Source organism: Scomber japonicus, chromosome 8 (assembly GCF_027409825.1).
Source record: "Scomber japonicus isolate fScoJap1 chromosome 8, fScoJap1.pri, whole genome shotgun sequence".
NCBI lineage: Eukaryota > Metazoa > Chordata > Actinopteri > Scombriformes > Scombridae > Scomber > Scomber japonicus.
The window spans coordinates 33,355,449-33,375,622 of record NC_070585.1 but is presented as its reverse complement, the minus strand read 5'-3'; the positions used below and the strand labels follow the sequence as shown (position 1 = coordinate 33,375,622).

Below are 20,174 nucleotides of genomic sequence, written 5' to 3'. Positions count from 1 at the left end.
AGATGCAATTTGTTCAACTTTATTGAGAAAAAGAAACAAACATCAGAGCTATTAGTTGATCGATCAGCCGTTGAGAGCTTTAAGTTTCATCTTCAGTGCAAAAAAGAGGAGAACAGTGTTGTGGATGATGGATGAACTAACGGCTCGCTCGTCTAAAAACAAACCCAAAAAAAAAAATAAAACAAAAAACATAATAATAACAAGAACAGAAAAACCTCCAAGAAAAAAAAGCTGTCATCACTTCTTTTTTTTTCTTTTTTAAACTCTGTTCTCAGCAGCACATTATTAACCAATCACTGACATGCATTAAATTATTTATTCATTATTATCCTGCAGCTTTATTTTTTTATTATTTATGTCTTTATTGTAACAGTTGTCTGTTCATTCAGGGTTTTTGCAGTTGGCACATTGACAGCTCCGAGTCTTCAGCCCTTCGCTTGGTTTTTAAATCAACAACAAAAACAACAAAAGAAGATAAAGTTTAAAAGCTTTTTTTTGGATGAATTTAAGATCGAAGTCGAGGATGGGGACAAAAAACGAAATGTGAACAAATTGCTGTTATTGGCAGATGAAGGAAGGAGGGAGGAGGAGAGGGGGCGAGGGGGGGAGGAGGGGAAGGGGGGCGAAGAGGAGGAGCGGGAGGGGGGCGCGATGAGAAAAATAAAAGTTAATTCCAGCAGGAGGAGGATCACATGATCACATGATGATCACATGATGATCACATGGCGTATTTCTGAGTCCAGTCCTGAGCTGTCTTGTTGTACCTGCGGACGGCAAACACACGACGGTCACATGATCAGCTGGTTAACACGGGAGAGACAGGAAGATGCCATGCACACACACACACACACACACTCACTGTAACACACACACACACACACACTGTAACAAACACACACACACACAGTAACACACACACACACACACAGTAACACACAGCTTCATTATCAGAGCCGTGGCGTAAAGAGCAGCAGGACAAATCGACTCTGTGTTTCCACCGGGCTCGTATGTTCTCCGTCCGACCCAGAAGCCCCGAATAATAATTAAAGCTGCAAGCAGCGATGAACGGGCCCTCGACCCCCCCCCCCCATGGATGTTGGTTTACAGATACAATAGGGCTTCATGTTGGTCAGCGCAGGCCCTAATAATAATAATAATTATAATAATATCGACTCTGAGCAGCAATCTGCCTTTTAAATTAAGTTGCACTCTTAATACAGTCATTACGGCTCAATCAGATCCAAATGAGACCCTTCATGTTACCGTAATTACTGTAGTAGCACTGATTTTGTTAACTAAGCCTGTTGATTATTGGTTTTATTTATTCTTTCACTTCCTGTTATTGTCTAGTTGTTGCTTTTATGATTACATTGAGCTGCTGGATCTATCTATCTATCATCCATCCATCTATCCATCCATCCATCCATCTCTCTATCCATCTATCTATCCATCCATCATCTACCTATCTATCTACCTATCTACCTATCTATCTACCATCCATCCATCCATACATCTCTCTATCCATCCATACATCTCTCTATCCATCCATCCATCCATCCATCCATCTTCATGCTTCTGTTATGGCTCAGGAGTCTCTGTAGTTAAATAATCTCTTAATTTGTCGGTTTCATTCGTGTTTTATTGCTGTAATAAGATAATCAGTCGTCTTATTTTGAAAATCCGCCGGCTGCTCTTTGCCGTTTCCTGTGCGGCGTTGAAGCGTCTGCTGTTAATAAAAGTTTTATTAAGTAAGAGAAGCGATCACACTCATTGATCAGTAGAGGAGCCGAAGCACAGCAGCACATCTGAACCCGGTGGAATCAAACCTTCAGCCAAACTAAACTAAAACATTCAGCACAGTTTAACATTTTCATTCATAAAAACATAAAAAAACCTTTAAAATTAATACTTTATAAATGTTTAAAGTCAACGTTTCCCTTCAACAAAACACCGAAACACAGAAGCAGCAGACGTAGATTCATCCGCCGCTGAAAGTAGTCCCCAACGAAAAAAGCTCTATTTCATTATTATACAAAAAACTACTATAATTATATTTATTTTAGAGGTAAATGGATAAAGAGGAGGAGTTGTGTTAATGTGTTAATTTATTTATTGATGTAACAGCAGGTGAATATTTGTGATCGTTTTAATGGATATATTTAGTTAACCCTCCTGTTGTCATTGAGTCAAGGAAGGAAGGAAAGGAGGGAGGAAGGGAGGAAAGGAAAGAATGAAGGAAAGGAGGGGGGGGAGGGAGGAAGGAAGAAGGAGGGAGGGAAGGAAGGGAGGAAAGGAAAAAAGGAAAAGAGGGAGGAAGGAAGGAGGGAAGAAGGAAGGAAAGGAGAGAGGAAGGGAGGAAAGGAAAGGAGGAAGGAAGAAGGAAGGAAAGGAGGGAGGAAGGGAGGAAAGGAAAGGAAAGAATGAAGGATAGGAGGGAGGAAGGAAGGGAAGGAAGGAAGGAAGGGAGGAAAGGAAAAAGGAAGGAAGGAGGGAAGGAAAGAAGGAAGGAATAATGTAGGGAAGGAGGACAGAGGAAATAAAGAGAAGGAGGGAGGAAGGAATAAGGAAAGGAGGGAAGGAAGGAAAGGAGGGAGGAAGGAAGGAGGGAAGGAAGGAGGGAGGAAGGAAAGAGGGAATGAAAAGTGGAGGAAAGAAGGAAGGGAGGAAGGAATAAAGAAAGGAGGGAGAAAGGAAGGAAGAAAGGGGGATGGAGGAAGTACAGACGGAAGGAAGGAAGGAAAGGAGGGAGGAAAGAAGAATAATGACCCGGGAGGACGACATGAGGGTTAATAAAGGACTATTCTTCTCTTTCTTTATCTCTTTTTATTCTTCTTCTCATCCTGAGCTTCAGACTTCCTACTTTCCCTCCGTTAACTTTAAAGCAGCAGATGATTTTATATGTTAGTGAGCAGCAGTTAAACATGGAGTCATGCTTCAGATCAACGTGCTTCATCATCATCATCATCATCATCATCATCATCATCATCTTCATCTTCTTACCATCACAGCATGGCGTACTTCTCTGTCCACTCTCTGGCTAGTCTGTTATACCTGAAGACCACAAAGCTGCTTCAGTACAGCTCAACTTTAAACCTGCTTCAGTTCAGCTCCTTCCTTTCCTTCCTTCCTTCCTTTCCTTCCTCCCTCCTTTCTTTCCTTCCCTTATTCCTTCCTCCCTCCTTCTCTCTACAGCTCAACTTTAAACCTGCTTCAGTACAGCTCCTTCCTTTCCTTCCTTTCCTTCCTTCCTTCCTTTCCTTCCATCCTTCCTTTCCTTATTCCTTCCTTTCTTTCCTTCCCTTATTCCTTCCTCCCTTCCTTCTTTCCTCCCTCCCTCCTTCACTCTATAGATCAACTTTAAACCTGCTTCAGTACAGCTCCTTCCTTTCCTTCCTTCCTTCCTTCCTTTCCTTCCTTCCCTTATTCCTTCCTCCCTTCCTTCTTTCCTCCCTCCCTCCTTCACTCTACAGCTCAACTTTAAACCTGCTTCAGTACAGCTCCTTCCTTTCCTTCCTTCCTTCCTTTCTCCCTCCTTTCCTTATTCCTTCCTCCCTCACTCCTTCTCTCTTTCTTTCCTCTGTCTTTCTTCCCTACCTTATTCCTTCCTTCTTTCCTTTCCTTCCTTTTTCCTTTCCCCCCTTCCCTACCTCCTTCCTTCCACCCTCCTTTCCTTCCTTCTTCCCTTTCTCCTAACTTTCCTTCATTCTTTCCTTTCCTTTCCTTTCCTTTATTCTTTCCTTTCCTTTCCTCCCTTCCTTCCTTTGTCCCTCCTCTCCTTCCTTCCCTCCTTTCCTTATTCCTTCCTCCCTTCCTCCTTCTCTCTACAGCTCAACTTTAAACCTGCTTCAGTATAGCTCCTTCCTTTCCTTTCTCCCTCCTTTCCTTATTCCTTCCTCCCTCACTCCTTCTCTCTTTCTTTCCTCTGTCTTTCTTCCCTACCTCATTCCTTCCTTCTTTCCTTTCCTTCCTTTCCCCCCTTCCCTACCTCCTTCCTTCCACCCTCCTTTCCTTCCTTCTTCCCTTTCTCCTAACTTTCCTTCATTCTTTCCTTTCCTTTATTCTTTCCTTTCCTTTCCTCCCTTCCTTCCTTTGTCCCTCCTCTCCTTCCTTTCCTCCTTTCCTTATTCCTTCCTCCCTTCCTTCTTTCCTCCCTCCCTACTTCTCTTTCTTTCCTCTGTCCTTCTTCCCTACCTTATTCCTTCCTTCTTTCATTTCCTCCCTTCTTCCTTCACTCCTTCCTTCCTCCCTCCCTCCCTCCTTTCCTTCATTCTTTCCTTTCCTTTCCTCCCTTCCTCCCTCCTTTCTTTCCTTCCCTCCTTTCCTTATTCCTTCCTCCCTTCCTTCTTTCCTCCCTCCCTCCTTCTCTCTTTAGCTCAATTTTAAACCTGCTTCAGTACAGCTCCTTCCTTTCCTTCCTTCCTTATTCCTTCCTCCCTCACTCCTTCTCTCTTTCTTTCCTGTCTTTCTTCCCTACCTTATTCCTTCCTTTCCTCCCTCCTTTCCTTCCTTTTTCCTTTCCCCCCTTCCCTTCTTCCCTTCTTTCCTACCTCCTTCCTTCCACCCTCCTTTCCTTCCTTCTTCCCTTTCTCCTAACTTTCCTTTCCTTTCCTCCCTTCCTTCCTTTGTCCCTCCTCTCCTTCCTTCCCTCCTTTCCTTATTCCTTCTTTCCTCCCTCCCTACTTCTCTCTTTCTTTCCTCTGTCCTTCTTCCCTACCTTATTCCTTCCTTCTTTCTTTCATTTCCTCCCTTCTTCCTTCACTCCTTCCTTCCTCCCTCCCTCCTTCCTTCTTCCCTCCTCCCTTTCTCCCTCCTTTCCTTCATTCTTTCCCTTCCTTTCCTTATTCCTTCCTCCCTTCCTTCTTTCCTCCCTCCCTCCTTCTCTCTCTCTACAGCTCAACTTTAAACCTGCTTCAGTACAGCTCCTTCCTTTCCTTTCTCCCTCCTTTCCTTATTCCTTCCTCCCTCACTCCTTCTCTCTTTCTTTCCTCTGTCTTTCTTCCCTACTTATTCCTTCCTTCTTTCCTTTCCTTCCTCCTTTCCTTCCTTTTTCCCTTTCCCCCCTTCCCTTCTTCCCTACCTCCTTCCTTCCACCCTCCTTTCCTTCCTTCTTCCCTTTCTCCTAACTTTCCATCATTCTTTCCTTTCCTTTCCTCCCTTCCTTCTTTCCTCCCTCCCTACTTCTCTCTCTCTTTCCTCAGTCCTTCTTCCCTACCTTATTCCTTCCTTCTTTCATTTCCTCCCTTCTTCCTTCACTCCTTCCTTCCTCCCTCCCTCCTTCCTTCCTTCCTTTCCTTATTCCTTCCTCCTTTCCTTCATTCTTTCCTTTCCTTTCCTCCCTTCCTCCTTCTCTCTACAGCTCAACTTTAGACTAAAACCTTTAATCTTTAGACTTTAAAGTATTTTTTCTGCATCAGTTTGAATCATTTTGATGTTTTTAGTTTTAAATCTGCTTTAGTTTATTTCATCTTATTTAAATGATTTGTGCTTTTCTTTGTCTTTCAGACAGTTTAACTCTTTACATGCTGTTCAGCTTCACGTTAGACACGTTTATATTTAAACCTGTTAAACATTAAATATTTATTATTAACTTTTCCTGAAGTGAGACACAGCTGTTTAATGTTTTTATTAATGCAAATGTAAAAGTTTTGACCTGTTTTTATTAAACTAAAGAGAATAATCAGCATTAAACATGTTTTATTTATTCTTCATATTCTATTAAATGTTGATTATTAAACAGTGATTGTGAATAAAATGAATGAAACATGTTTTAGTAACAGATGAATTATGAGCAGCATGTAAAGGGTTAATGATGAAGAGTATTTAATATAAACATTTATGATCTTAATGTGGAACCAGATGATCTTTAGTTTTATGAATGAAGAGTTTCAGTTTAGATTCAAACATCCTGAATCATTAATTAAAACCGTAAATAAGACGAACTTTTGATACGATTGTCTTCATTTAACAGTGAGAAGTGTCCTAAAGCAGTAAAACACAGAGAGGAAGGAAGGAGGGAGGGAGGGAGGGAGGAAAGGAAGGAAGGAAGGAAGGAAGGAAGGAAAGAAGCAACAGTAAAAACAGATGGGGTCAAATTGACCCGGGAAGACGACACAAAGGTTAACCCTCCTGTTGTCCTCGAGTCAAGGGAGGGAGGGAGGGAGGGAGGGAGGGAGGGAGGGAGGGAGGGAGGAAGGGAGGAAAGAGGGAGGAAGTTAGGAAGGGAGGGAGGGAGGAGGAAGGAAAGGAAAGAAGGAAGGTAGGGAGGGAGGGAGGAAGGAAGAAGGGAGGGAGGGATGAAAGAAGGAAGGAAGGAAAGACAGAGCGAGGAAGGTAGGAAGGAGGAAAAGAAGGAGAGGAAGGAAGGAAGGAAGGAAGGAAGGAAGGAAGGAAGGAAGGAAGAAACAGTAAAAACAGCCTGGGACTTCTACACCAGTATTTACGGTAATTAATGTTTAAACTGCTTCAATGAGACTCACTGAGGATCTAATCTGTGATAAACCTGATTAATTATATTATTGATTAATTATTGATTATCTTTAACTGACTTCCTGTTTTACTTCCTGTTTAAACCAGGAAGAGACTCTTAGCTGACTGTTAGAAGACAAAGAGAAACAGCAAATCATCACATTTAAACAGCTGATCAACCGATGAATCAATAAGCTCTGAACCTTTGATCCCAATCAGCTGATCAGTGTTCGTGCTGCGTTCAGGGTCAGTAGGAATTATCGGGACTCACCTAACAGGGTCTGTTTTGTAGATGCGAGCGATCTCTGGCACTAACGGGTCGTCAGGGTTCGGGTCACATAACAGAGAACAAATGGACAAAAGGACTGCGGACAGGAAACAGACAGAGAGTTAACATGTCAAAATAAAAGCATGAGTAACTTGTACACATTCTTTTTTTTTGTGGACCCAGCATCAAATTTCTGCTTTTAATCCATTTAGAGAGAATACATTAGAGGATTATGGTAAAAATGTCTAAGTGGTGTAACCATAAAAACTTTGGGAGGGAGGAAGGAAGAGGGAGAAAGGAAAAGAGGAAGGGAGGAAAGGAAAGAAGGAAGGTAGGAAGGAAGGTAGGAGGGACAGAGGAAAGAAGGAAGGAAGGAAAGGAGGGAGGTAGGAGGGAGGGAGGGAGAAAGGAAAAGAGGAAGGGAGGAAGGAAGGAAAGAAGGACAGAGGAAAGAAGGAAGGTAGGAGGGACGGAGGAAAGAAGGAAGGAAGGAAGAAAGGGGGATGGAGGAAGGAGAGAAGAAGGAAAGAAAGAAAGGAAGGACAGACAGAAGGAAGGAAGGAAGGAAGGAAGGAAGGAAGGAACAGTCAAAACAGACGGGAGGACGACAGGAAGGTTAAAAACTTGTTCTTTCTCCTTCCTTCCTTCCATCTGTCCTTCTTTCCTCCCTCCTACTTCCTTTTATTTCTTTCTTTATTTCTTTCTTCCTTCCTTCCTACCTAGATGGATCAAATATTTAATATCCATCATTCTTTTGTGGTTACACCATTTGACATTTTCAGGAGCATTCAGTCTGACTTTTGGTAAAAAAATGGTTTAAATGTCATTTAAATGATATAAAACCAACAAAAATACTAAATGTACATTTTAACAAACCTGATGCTGCTTTTAAATCTAGTTTAACTGATTTATGGATTCATCATCTTACCAACATTTATTATCTCTGAGCCTTTAACGTCTGAGTGTCAGTCAGCCTTAATGTTAATGAGTCACAGCAGCTCCCCCTGCTGGCTATACTCTGAATTTACTCATGTTTCTACTAATTAAAGATTAACCCTTTATAGGACACTCATTGAAAGGAAGGAAGGAAGGAGGAAGGAAAGGAAGGAAGGACGGAGTAAAGAAGGAAGGAAGGAAGGTAGGGGGGAGGAAAGAAAGAGAAGGAGGGAGGGAGGAAGGGAAGAAAGAAGAAAGGGGGATGAAGGAAGGAAGGGAGGAGAGAAGGAGGGAGGGAGGAAGAACAGATGGAAGTAAGGAAAGGAAGGAAGGAAGGACGGAGGAAGGAAAGGAGGGAGGAGAGGAGGAGAGAAGGAGGGAGGAAGAACAGATGGAAGGAAGGACGGAGGAAGGAAAGAAGGAAGGGAGGAGAGAAGGAGGGAGGGAGGGAGGAAGAACAGATGGAAGGAAGGAAGGACAGATGGAAGGAAGGAAAGAAGGGAGGAGAGAAGGAGGGAGGGAGGAAGGACAGATGGAAGGAAGGAAAGAAGGAAGGGAGGAGAGAAGGAGGGAGGAAGGACAGATGGAAGGAAGGACGGAGGAAATAAGGAACGAGGGAGGGAGAAAGGAAAAGAGGAAGGGAAGAAAGAAGGCAGGGAGGAAGTAAAGGAAAGAAGGAAGGAAGGAAGGAAGGAAGGATATTTTGGGATATTTACAGAAGTTACCAAATAAAGGGTTAAATTACTGGTTTAAATATGAAGATAAAATGAGTCTTTGTGGTTGGGCTGTGAAGTGAAAAACTACCAGAAACAGTAAATTAATCAGTTTTTAAATAACTCAGATTCAAAGATCCAGCAGAAACAATGCTTCTTACCTTTAGAGATAGTTAATGCTGGAGACCACTGTGATCTCAATATATCCAAGCAGATGCTGCCGTTACTGTTAATATTTGGGTGATAAATTCTTGTTGTGAAGGCGACCTGGAGGAAGAAGAGAGAGAGAGAGAGAGAGAGAGAGACGACAGGTCAGAGACTTTAAAAAAGGAAAGTTCAGTTTATTCAGCAGTTATGTGTTAATATGAACAAACAGAAGTCATTATAAATTATAAATTATCCTTCCTTCTTTCCTTTCCTCCCTCCTTTCCTTCCCTCCCTCCCTTCTTTCCTTCCTTCTTCCTCCCTCCCTCCTTCCTTCCTCCCCCCTTTCCTTTCCTCTCTCCTTTCCTTCCTTCTTTCCTTCCCTCCCTCCTTTCCTTCCCTCCCTTCCTCCCCCTTTTCTTTCCTCCCTCCCTCCCTTCCCTTCCTTCCCCCCTCCTTTCCTTACTTTTTCCTTCCCTTCCTTCCTTCCTCCCTTCATTTCTCCCTCCTTCCTTCCCTTCATTCCTCCCTCCTTTCCTTCTTCCTTCCTTTCTCCCTCCCTCCCTTCCTTCCCTCCTTCCTTCCTCCCTCCTTTGCTTCTTCCTTCTTTCCTCCCTCCCTTCCTCCTCCCCTCCTTTACTTCCCTCCCTCCCCCCTTTCCTTCTTCCCTTCTATCCCCCCCCTTTTTCTTTCCTTTCCCCCCTCCTTTCCTAGGAAGGACTGAGGATGGTTTTGGGTTTACTGACCTTGGGTGGTTTGAAGGGATAATCTGTAGGAAAATGAATGGTCAAGAAAAATACTCCACCCTGGTAAGGACTGTCAGGCTGGGGGGGGGGGGGGGGGGGGGAGAGAGAGAGAGAGAGAGAGAGAGAGAGAGAGAGAGAGAGGGAGAGAGGGAGAGAGGGAGAGGGAGAGGGAGAGAGGGGGAGAGAAGCGTTACATATAAACATTATCATAGAAACTCATATATAATGTTTTAATATTATAGTGGAGACTTTCTGATTACTTCTTTAAACTATAACTGTTAAATTAAATGTGTGATAAGATTAAAGAGGATGAGTGTGATACTTACAGGCCCCATTATAGTAGCTTGCCAATGAAACACTGCAGGAACAGAAACAGCTGTTAATGATCAGTGACTCTCAGACAGACTCACAGTTTCATGGTTTTATGTTTTTATGTTTTTATGTTTTATGAGAGATGAAATGTTCTTACTGTCTTCACCGACGGGTCCAGCGGAGCACTGAGCCGGAGGATCTCTGGACAGATCAGTTAACTCCTGAACAAGGAAGGAAAGTTTTATTTATACAGAACAGCAACTCAATGTGCTTCATATAAAACAGAAACACATGTAAGAGCTCTGATGGTCCCTGCTAACGTAGGACCTTCACAATAAGAGCTCTGATGGTCCCTGCTAACGTAGGACCTTCACAATAAGAGCTCTGATGGTCCCTGCTAACGTAGGACCTTCACAATAAGAGCTCTGATGGTCTCTTTTCGTACAGGACCTTCACAATAAGAGCTCTGATGGTCCCTGCTAACGTAGGACCTTCACAATAAGAGCTCTGATGGTCCCTGCTAACGTAGGACCTTCACAATAAGAGCTCTGATGGTCTCTTTTCGTACAGGACCTTCACAATAAGAGCTCTGATGGTCCCTGCTAACGTAGGACCTTCACAATAAGAGCTCTGATGGTCCCTGCTAATGTAGGACCTTCACAATAAGAGCTCTGATGGTCCCTGCTAACGTAGGACCTTCACAATAAGAGCTCTGATGGTCTCTTTTCGTACAGGACCTTCACAATAAGAGCTCCGATGGTCCCTGCTAACATAGGACCTTCACAATAAGAGCTCTGATGGTCCCTGCTAACGTAGGACCTTCACAATAAGAGCTCTGATGGTCTCTTTTCGTACAGGACCTTCACAATAAGAGCTCTGATGGTCTCTTTTCGTACAGGACCTTCACAATAAGAGCTCTGATGGTCTCTTTTCGTACAGGACCTTCACAATAAGAGCTCTGATGGTCCCTGCTAACGTAGGACCTTCACAATAAGAGTGTGTGTAGTATGTAATATGTGTGTGTGTGTGTGTAGTGTGTAATGTGTGTGTGTAGTATGTGTATTATGTGTGTGTCTGTGTAATATGTGTGTGTGTAATGTGTGTGTAGTGTGTAGTATGAGTGTGTGTGTAGTATGAGTGTGTGTAATGTGTGTGTAGTATATGTGTCATGAGTGTGTGTGTGTGTAGTGTGTAGTATGTGTGCAGTGTGTGTAAGTGTGTGTGTGTAGTATGTGTGTAATGTGTCTGTGTGTGTGTGTGTGTGTAGTATATGTGTGTCATGAGTGTGTGTGTGTAGTGTGTAGTATATGTGTGTAATGTGTGTGTGTAATGTGTGCAGTGTGTAGTATGTGTGTAATGTGTAGTACGTGTGTGTGTAATGTGTGTGTGTGTTGTGTGTGTGTGTGTAGTATATGTGTGTAATGTGTGTGTGTGTAATGTGTGCAGTGTGTAGTATGTGTGTAATGTGTGTGTGTGTAATGTGTGCAGTGTGTAGTATGTGTGTGTAGTGTGTGTGTGTGTGTGTGTAGTATGTGTGTAATGTGTAGTGTGTGTGTGTGTGTAGTATGTGTGTAATGTGTAGTGTGTGTGTGTGTGTAGTATGTGTGTAATGTGTGTGTGTAATGTGTGCAGTGTGTAGTATGTGTGTGTTACAGAGGGAAAGGTCAGCAGACAGTAAATATAAATGTGTGTGTTAGCAGCGGAGCTAGCAGCAGTGTGTTAGCCTCAGTTAAGGTGGACTGACCTTTAAGGTGGACAGCAGTAGTGTGTTAGCCTCAGTTAAGGTGGACTGACCTTTAAGGTGGACCAGTTATTCTCAGCTGCTGTTTACATGATTATAAACTGAATATTTAGAGTTTTTAAACTTAATAAAACATCTGAAGTGACATTTTATAAACTTTAAAAAGCAAACAATTAACTTTTAAATCATTTCACAGATTAAATAAGTCATAAAATAATTTAAAGATTGAACTTTAGTGTCAAACTTCAGCAGCTGAAACGTAAATCTGATTTTTTTTGAGAGACAAACTGAGACAGTCGGAGCTGTTATTGATGTGTAAGCAGCAGCTCTATTTATACTCTGAGTGGAGAGGACAGATCAGGATATAGCTGCTGCTGCTGGGTGGGGTGGGGGTGGAGGAGGGGGGTCGGGGTTGGGTGGGGGGGGGCACGCTGGGCTGCTTATAGGACGAGCCGGTTTGTATTTCCCTGAAGTTAAACTGGTATGTGACACACAGGCTGGACTCAGCTCAGCTTACAGCGGCAGAAAGTCCCGACAGCAGCAGCAGCTCCAAAGATCAGCTCACTAACTCTCACTATACACTTATTACTTATATTTATATAGTTATTAATTATTATTTAATATTATTACTACTTATCATTCATTATTATTACTCATTACTTATTATTATTTCACTTCTTTAATACACTCACAGATTATTTAAATTGCTTTTCACTAAATATGTCTTAAACTAGATTTAAAAGCAGCATCAGGTTTGTTAAAATGTACATTTAGTATTTTTGTTGGTTTTATAGAAGGAAGGAAGGAAGGAAGGAAGGAAGGAGGAAGGAGGGAGGAAGGAAAGGAGGGAGGACGGAAGGAAGGAAGGAAAGAAGGGAGGAAGGAAGGAGGGAAGGAAGGGAGGAAGGAGGGGGGAAGGAAGGGAGGAAGAAGGAAGGAGGGAGGAAGGAAGGAAAGAAGTAAGGAAGGAAGGGAGGACAGAAGGAATAAAGGAAGGAAAGGAGGAAGGAAGGAAGGAAGGGAGGAAGGGAGGACGGAAAGGAGTAAGGACGAAAAGAGGAAGAAAATTAGGAGAGAAGGAAGAGAGGAAGGAAAGGAGGGAGGGAGGGAGGAAAGGAGTAAGGATGAAAAGAGGAAGGAATTTAGGAGAGAAGGAAGAAAGGAGTAAGGGGGGAGGGAGGGAGGGAGCAAAGAAAGAGGGGAGGAGGGGAGGAGGGGAAAAAGGAAGGAAAGGAGGAACAGACGGGGTCAATTTGACCCGGGAGGACGACACAAGGGTTAAAAACTATCTTAGTTCATTTCTACAGTAAACTGAATCTGTGAATATATCGATCAGCTGATATTATCTATATTTCATATATATGTGTCGATACTACAGATAAATCAATGTTCAACGATATGTGCTGATATATATTTAACATGATGTCAGCAGCATTATAAATGTATTTAACCCTCAGTTATAATAAATGTTCATAAATCAGTTAAAATAGATTTAAAAACAGCTTCAGGTTTATTAAAATGTACATTTAGTATTTGTGTTGGTTTTATAGAAGGGAGGAAGGGAGAGAGGGAGGGAGGAAGGAAAGAAAGAAGGGAGGAAGGAAGGAGGGAAGGAAAGAAAGAAAGGAGCAAGGAAGGAGGGAAGGAAGGGAGGGAGGAATGACGGAAGGAAGGAAGGGAGGAATGACAGAAGGACTGGAGGAAGGGAGGAAGGAAGGGAGGAAGGAAGGAAGGTAGGAGCGAGCGAGGGAGGGAGAAAGGGAAGAAAGAAGGACAGAGGAAAGAAGGTAGGGGGGAGGGAGGGAGGAAGGGAGGACGAAATTCAGACTGAACTCAGCGGCAGCAAGACATCATCAATATAATCAATATATTAAAAAATATCAATAAGAGTGATTTGAAATGACATTTAAACCATTTTATACCAAAAGTAAGACTGAATGCTCCTGAAAATGTCAAATGGTGTAACCACAGTAGAATGATAGATATTAAATAATGTATCACCTACAGTGTATTTAAGTGGACTTATACTAATAATGACTTCATTTAAAACATGAAAAGGACATTTTTGGAGTATTTCTGTATTTAGTAGGCCTGTCAGCGTTAACGTGTTAATAGCGATCAGATTAATGCAATCTATAACGTTAATTTTTTTAATGGCATTTTAATGTGTCAAGCCTTTTTGTCCCTTCTACTCCCCCGTAGACGGCTCCTCTAGCTGTAGCGCTATGCTTTGAAGTGGCCTCCTGCAGTAAACCTACCGCGCTGATGGAAAGTAAGAGAGCTACTGGACTTTTGAACGGCTTGTTTAACTTTAAAACACTTCCAGACGCTTCAGTTGACAAGTCAAAAGTAAAATGCAACCTGTGTCAAACGGAGTTTAACTACCACCGGAGTACGTGGAGTTTGAGTTAGCACCTCCACGCTAAACACCCAGGTGCAGCCAAGCCAGCCTCAGCTCCACCAAAGGACCATTTTGGAGTGTGGGAGTCGCAGCAGAGCCGTGATTGATTCCCAGTTAAGACACTCTGGTAAGAAATGCTTTACATTATGGGCTTAAAACTGCCTTCAAATGGAAAATAACAGGATTTTAAACATGCAATCCAAAATGCCATTAATCACGATTAACTATGGAAACTATGCGATTAATCTCGATTAAAAAAAAATAATCGTTTGACAGCCCTAGTTTGAAGTAAACTATTGATTATTCTCATCATCAATTTATCTGCTGATTATGTTGAAGATGAATTAAGTAGTTATAAATGTCAGAATATGGTGAAATGTAAGTTTACAGTAGTTAATTAATCATCTTAATATCTAATGAGACACTTTATGAACCAAAACTACTAAATGATTAAATCCAGAAGATAAAATGATTCTCAGCTGCAGCAAAAATAATATTTAATCTATTTATTTAATATTTAATCTCAGTTTGAATGTATTTGTTCGATCTTTCAAACATAAGAACACAATGTACTTTTTAATTATGATCTCTATTTAGATTAAAATACACAAGTTTTAGTTTAATATCAACGAATCTGAGAAGTACTGCAGTATTATAGTGATGTAGTATGCAGTATTACAGTAAAAGTACTGCAGTATTATAGTGATGTAGTATGCAGTATTACAGTAAAAGTACTGCAGTATTATAGTGATGTAGTATGCAGTATTACAGTAAAAGTACTGCAGTATTATAGTGATGTAGTATGCAGTATTACAGTAAAAGTACTGCAGTATTATAATGATGTAGTATGCAGTATTACAGTAAAAGTACTGCAGTATTATAGTGATGTAGTATGCAGTATTACAGTAAAAGTACTGCAGTATTATAGTGATGTAGTATGCAGTATTACAGTAAAAGTACTGCAGTATTATGAGTGATGTAGTATGCAGTATTACAGTAAAAGTACTGCAGTATTATAGTGATGTAGTATGCAGTATTACAGTAAAAGTACTGCAGTATTATAGTGATGTAGTATGCAGTATTACAGTAAAAGTACTGCAGTATTATAGTGATGTAGTATGCAGTATTACAGTAAAAGTACTGCAGTATTATAGTGATGTAGTATGCAGTATTACAGTAAAAGTACTGCAGTATTATAGTGATGTAGTATGCAGTATTACAGTAAAAGTACTGCAGTATTATAGTGATGTAGTATGCAGTATTACAGTAAAAGTACTGCAGTATTATAGTGATGTAGTATGCAGTATTACAGTAAAAGTACTGCAGTATTATAGTGATGTAGTATGCAGTATTACAGTAAAAGTACTGCAGTATTATGGTGATGTAGTATGCAGTATTACAGTAAAAGTACTGCAGTATTATAGTGATGTAGTATGCAGTATTACAGTAAAAGTACTGCAGTATTATAGTGATGTAGTATGCAGTATTACAGTAAAAGTACTGCAGTATTATAGTGATGTAGTATGCAGTATTACAGTAAAAGTACTGCAGTATTATAGTGATGTAGTATGCAGTATTACAGTAAAAGTACTGCAGTATTATAGTGATGTAGTATGCAGTATTACAGTAAAAGTACTGCAGTATTATAGTGATGTAGTATGCAGTATTACAGTAAAAGTACTGCAGTATTATAGTGGTGTAGTATGCAGTATTACAGTAAAAGTACTGCAGTATTATAGTGATGTAGTATGCAGTATTACAGTAAAAGTACTGCAGTATTATAGTGATGTAGTATGCAGTATTACAGTAAAAGTACTGCAGTATTATAGTGATGTAGTATGCAGTATTACAGTAAAAGTACTGCAGTATTATAGTGATGTAGTATGCAGTATTACAGTAAAAGTACTGCAGTATTATAGTGATGTAGTATGCAGTATTACAGTAAAAGTACTGCAGTATTATAGTGGTGTAGTATGCAGTATTACAGTAAAAGTACTGCAGTATTATAGTGATGTAGTATGCAGTATTACAGTAAAAGTACTGCAGTATTATAGTGATGTAGTATGCAGTATTACAGTAAAAGTACTGCAGTATTATAGTGATGTAGTATGCAGTATTACAGTAAAAGTACTGCAGTATTATAGTGATGTAGTATGCAGTATTACAGTAAAAGTACTGCAGTATTATAGTGATGTAGTATGCAGTATTACAGTAAAAGTACTGCAGTATTATAGTGATGTAGTATGCAGTATTACAGTAAAAGTACTGCAGTATTATAGTGATGTAGTATGCAGTATTACAGTAAAAGTACTGCAGTATTATGAGTGATGTAGTACTGCAGTATTACAGTAAAAGTACTGCAGTATTATGAGTGATGTAGTATGCAGTATTACAGTAAAAGTACTGCAGTATTATAGTGATGTAGTATGCAGTATTACAGTAAAAGTACTGCAGTATTATAGTGATGTAGTATGCAGTATTACAGTAAAAGTACTGCAGTATTATAGTGATGTAGTATGCAGTATTACAGTAAAAGTACTGCAGTATTATAGTGATGTAGTATGCAGTATTACAGTAAAAGTACTGCAGTATTATAGTGATGTAGTATGCAGTATTACAGTAAAAGTACTGCAGTATTATAGTGATGTAGTATGCAGTATTACAGTAAAAGTACTGCAGTATTATAGTGATGTAGTATGCAGTATTACAGTAAAAGTACTGCAGTATTATAGTGATGTAGTATGCAGTATTACAGTAAAAGTACTGCAGTATTATGAGTGGTGTAGTATGCAGTATTACAGTAAAAGTACTGCAGTATTATAGTGATGTAGTATGCAGTATTACAGTAAAAGTACTGCAGTATTATAGTGGTGTAGTATGCAGTATTACAGTAAAAGTACTGCAGTATTATAGTGATGTAGTATGCAGTATTACAGTAAAAGTACTGCAGTATTATAGTGATGTAGTATGCAGTATTACAGTAAAAGTACTGCAGTATTATAGTGATGTAGTATGCAGTATTACAGTAAAAGTACTGCAGTATTATAGTGATGTAGTATGCAGTATTACAGTAAAAGTACTGCAGTATTATAGTGATGTAGTATGCAGTATTACAGTAAAAGTACTGCAGTATTATAGTGATGTAGTATGCAGTATTACAGTAAAAGTACTGCAGTATTATAGTGATGTAGTATGCAGTATTATGAGCTTTTAGTTTTTGGTTTCATTTTTAACAATGTGTTGTATTTTAAAAGCTTGTTATATTATAGTACTAGTACCTCAAACTGTACTACAGTAAAGTACTAGTACCTCAAACTGTACTACGGTAAAGTACTAGTACCTCTAACTGTACTACAGTAAAGTACTAGTACCTCAAACTGTACTACAGTAAAGTACTAGTACCTCAAACTGTACTACGGTAAAGTACTAGTACCTCAAACTGTACTACGGTAAAGTACTAGTACCTCAAACTGTACTACAGTAAAGTACTAGTACCTCAAACTGTACTACGGTAAAGTACTAGTACCTCTAACTGTACTACAGTAAAGTACTAGTACCTCAAACTGTACTACAGTAAAGTACTAGTACCTCAAACTGTACTACGGTAAAGTACTAGTACCTCAAACTGTACTACGGTAAAGTACTAGTACCTCAAACTGTACTACAGTTATTATTAAAATATTTATTGACAGTAAAGTTGAAAAGATAAATTTGGGAACTGAAAGTTGATCTTCAGCCAAAACAAAGTCTGATCAACATGTGTGTGTGTGTGTGTGTGTGTGTGTGTGTGTGTGTGTGTGTGTTGTGTGTGTGTGTGGGGGGGGGGGGGGGGGTGTAACACTAAATACAGCATGAAATATATCCAGCTATATTAATGGCGTGTAATGTGTGTGTCTATATTAACATGACACCACACACACACACACACACACACACACACACACACACACACACACACACACACACACACACACACACACACACACACACACACACAACCCTTCTATAAACTGACATCTCTAAAAAAACCAACCAAAAACTAGAGTGTGTATAATGTGTGTATAATGTGTGTGCGTGTGTGTGAATGTAATATGCGTGTGTGTCATGTATGTAGTGTGTGTAATACGTGTAGTGTGTATGTAATATGAGTGTGTAGTATGTGTGTGTAATGTGTGTAGTGTGTGAGTGTATGTAATATGTGTGTATGTGTGTCTATATTAACACGACACCACACACACACATACAAAGACACACTACACACACACAAAGACACACACTACACACAAATACACACACATACACAACCCCTTCTATAAACAAAACCCCCAAAAACCAGATAAATAAATGTGACATCATCATCATCATCATCATCATGAGCAGCTGTTCACTGAGGCTAACGCTGCGAGCTAACGAGCTAACAGCGCACACACACACACACAACATATTAAAAAACCAAACATATTAAACAAACTGACTGAAATTAAACATTAAAATAAAAAGTGCGTTACCTTGGAGATCCGTTTTAAAGCCATTGTGTCTGCGTGAAAGCACCGGCTGTCGAGGAGGAGGAGGAGGAGAAGGAGGAGGAGGAGGAGAAGGAGGCCAAGCTAACTAACTAGCATCTAGGATTCTGCTTGCTGTTTGGATTGGCAGCGCTAAGCTAACAGGCTAATCTGCACACACACAACGGTTATAAACTATCTTTGTTTTTATACTTTAGATTTTAAATCTGCGTCTTTTTTTACCGACTACCGGCTCACTCTGTCAGCCTCTTGACTTCAGGCTGGCACTCATATAACAGACCGGACGGCTCAAAATGTCTTCCGTTACACACCGAGCAGCTGTCATGCACCGGGAGCAGGAGGTCTCACTCTGACGCTGTTTCCAGGGACAGAGGAGGAAGAGGAGCAGGAGGTGTCACTCTGACGCTGTTTCCAGGGACAGAGGAGGAAGAGGAGCAAGAGGTCTCACTCTGACGCTGTTTCCAGGGACAGAGGAGGTGGAGGAGCAGGAGGTCTCACTCTGACGCCGTTTCCAGGGACAGAGGGGGAGCAGGAGGAGCAGGAGGTCTCACTCTGACACTGTTTCCAGGGACGGAGGAGGAAGAGGAGCAGGAGGTCTCACTCTGACGCTGTTTCCAGGGACAGAGGGGGAGCAGGAGGAGCAGGAGGTCTCACTCTGACACTGTTTCCAGGGACGGAGGAGGAAGTGGAGCAGGAGGTCTCACTCTGACGCTGTTTCCAGTGACAGAGGAGGTGGAGGAGCAAGAGGTCTCACACTGACGCTGTTTCCAGGGACGGAGGAGGAAGAGGAGCAGGAGGTCTCACTCTGACGCTGTTTCCAGTGACAGAGGAGGTGGAGGAGCAAGAGGTCTCACACTGACGCTGTTTCCAGGGACGGAGGAGGAAGAGGAGCAGGAGGTCTCACTCTGACGCTGTTTCCAGGGGCAGCGGAGGAGGAGGAGGAGAGGCAAAAGGAGGTCTCACTCAGGAGGTGCCTCTCGGAGGAGCAGGAGTTCTCACTCTGAAGCTGTTTCCAGGGTCAGAGGAGCAGGAGGTGCCTCTCGGAGGAGCAGGAGGTCTCACTCTGAAGCTGTTTCCAGGGACAGAGGAGAGGAGTTGCCTCTCGGAGGAGCAGGAGTTCTCACTCTGACGCTGTTTCCAGGTGAAGCTACTGATGTTTCTTAAGAAGCCTTTATTACTTATGTTCACCGTTTCCTTTGCTTTGAACAGAAATAATTAACCATCAGAGCAACAGCAAAATAAATAAACAAATTAATTAATTAGCGTGTATAAGACAAATGACAAGCACAAACATCAATCAAACTCCATTAAAATGTACAGATAGGCATCAATAAAAACTTTCACTAACATATTTATCATATAAAATCACAAGAAACGTTATAACATTAGCATTTAACCGTTATTCATTCACCCGTTGCCTTCAACCGTTATAAATTAGTCTAATAAAACCTAAATATTACTTGTTGAAAAGGCTGTCTAGAGCTAACTGTTAACCAGTAGAGGGCGCACTGTAGCTGTTCTGTTTGGCAACAAAGCCAGTTTTGCTAGCAGCAAAGAAGAGAGCATTAGACATGCTTGTAGGAGTTTTCAGTTGAGTTTGGATGTTCAGAGCTAGTTTTCCAGTCCAAGAGGATTGTGTGCGTCCATTTGTCCTGTAAGTAGGTTTCAGTTTGATATTGTGAAACATAATTAGTTTGAGTTAAAGTAGTAAATAGAGAGTTAATGTGGTAAACCTTTAAGCTAATATTTGTTAACTAATTACCCCCTTTTTTTGTTGTATTATGAGGATGTTTTACCTGAGTGTGGTCTTTTCTGTTATATATCATTGTACATTCTAGAAACCACACACCTCCAAGTCTCTGTACGAACACCCACCTCTGGCAGAAATAAAGAACTCTCTTTGCGCTCCACGGTCTGGTTATTGA

General features: G+C 41.0%; 1 protein-coding gene across 2 annotated transcripts; it reads right to left on the bottom strand.

Annotated features, from left to right (window-relative positions):
- Positions 1–595: 595 nt before the first annotated feature.
- Positions 596–18,584, bottom strand: LOC128363229 (ubiquitin-conjugating enzyme E2 2-like). Of its 2 annotated transcripts, XM_053324178.1 has the most exons (8): positions 18,235–18,584; positions 9,742–9,805; positions 9,599–9,630; positions 9,273–9,350; positions 8,544–8,649; positions 6,737–6,830; positions 3,001–3,051; positions 628–764 (listed from the first exon to the last, which is right to left on the bottom strand). In XM_053324178.1, exons 1-7 carry the CDS (start codon positions 18,256–18,258, stop codon positions 3,003–3,005), a joined length of 447 nt encoding a protein of 148 aa, XP_053180153.1. In that variant the 5' UTR covers positions 18,259–18,584; the 3' UTR covers positions 628–764; positions 3,001–3,002. The 2 variants fall into 2 exon arrangements, with proteins under 2 accessions (XP_053180154.1, XP_053180153.1); XM_053324179.1 differs by lacking the exon at positions 3,001–3,051 and having other exon boundaries at positions 596–764.
- Between the last annotated feature and the right edge of the window lie 1,590 nt (positions 18,585–20,174).

Coding starts and splice junctions, on each gene's coding strand:
- LOC128363229 (XM_053324178.1), bottom strand. CDS start 18,258: ATGGCTTTAAAACGGATCTCCAAG. Junction 9,806..18,234: donor CTTTAAAACGGATCTCCAAG/GTAACGCACTTT, acceptor TTCCTTGTTCAG/GAGTTAACTGATCTGTCCAG. Junction 6,831..8,543: donor AGCATTAACTATCTCTAAAG/GTAAGAAGCATT, acceptor TCCTGTCCGCAG/TCCTTTTGTCCATTTGTTCT.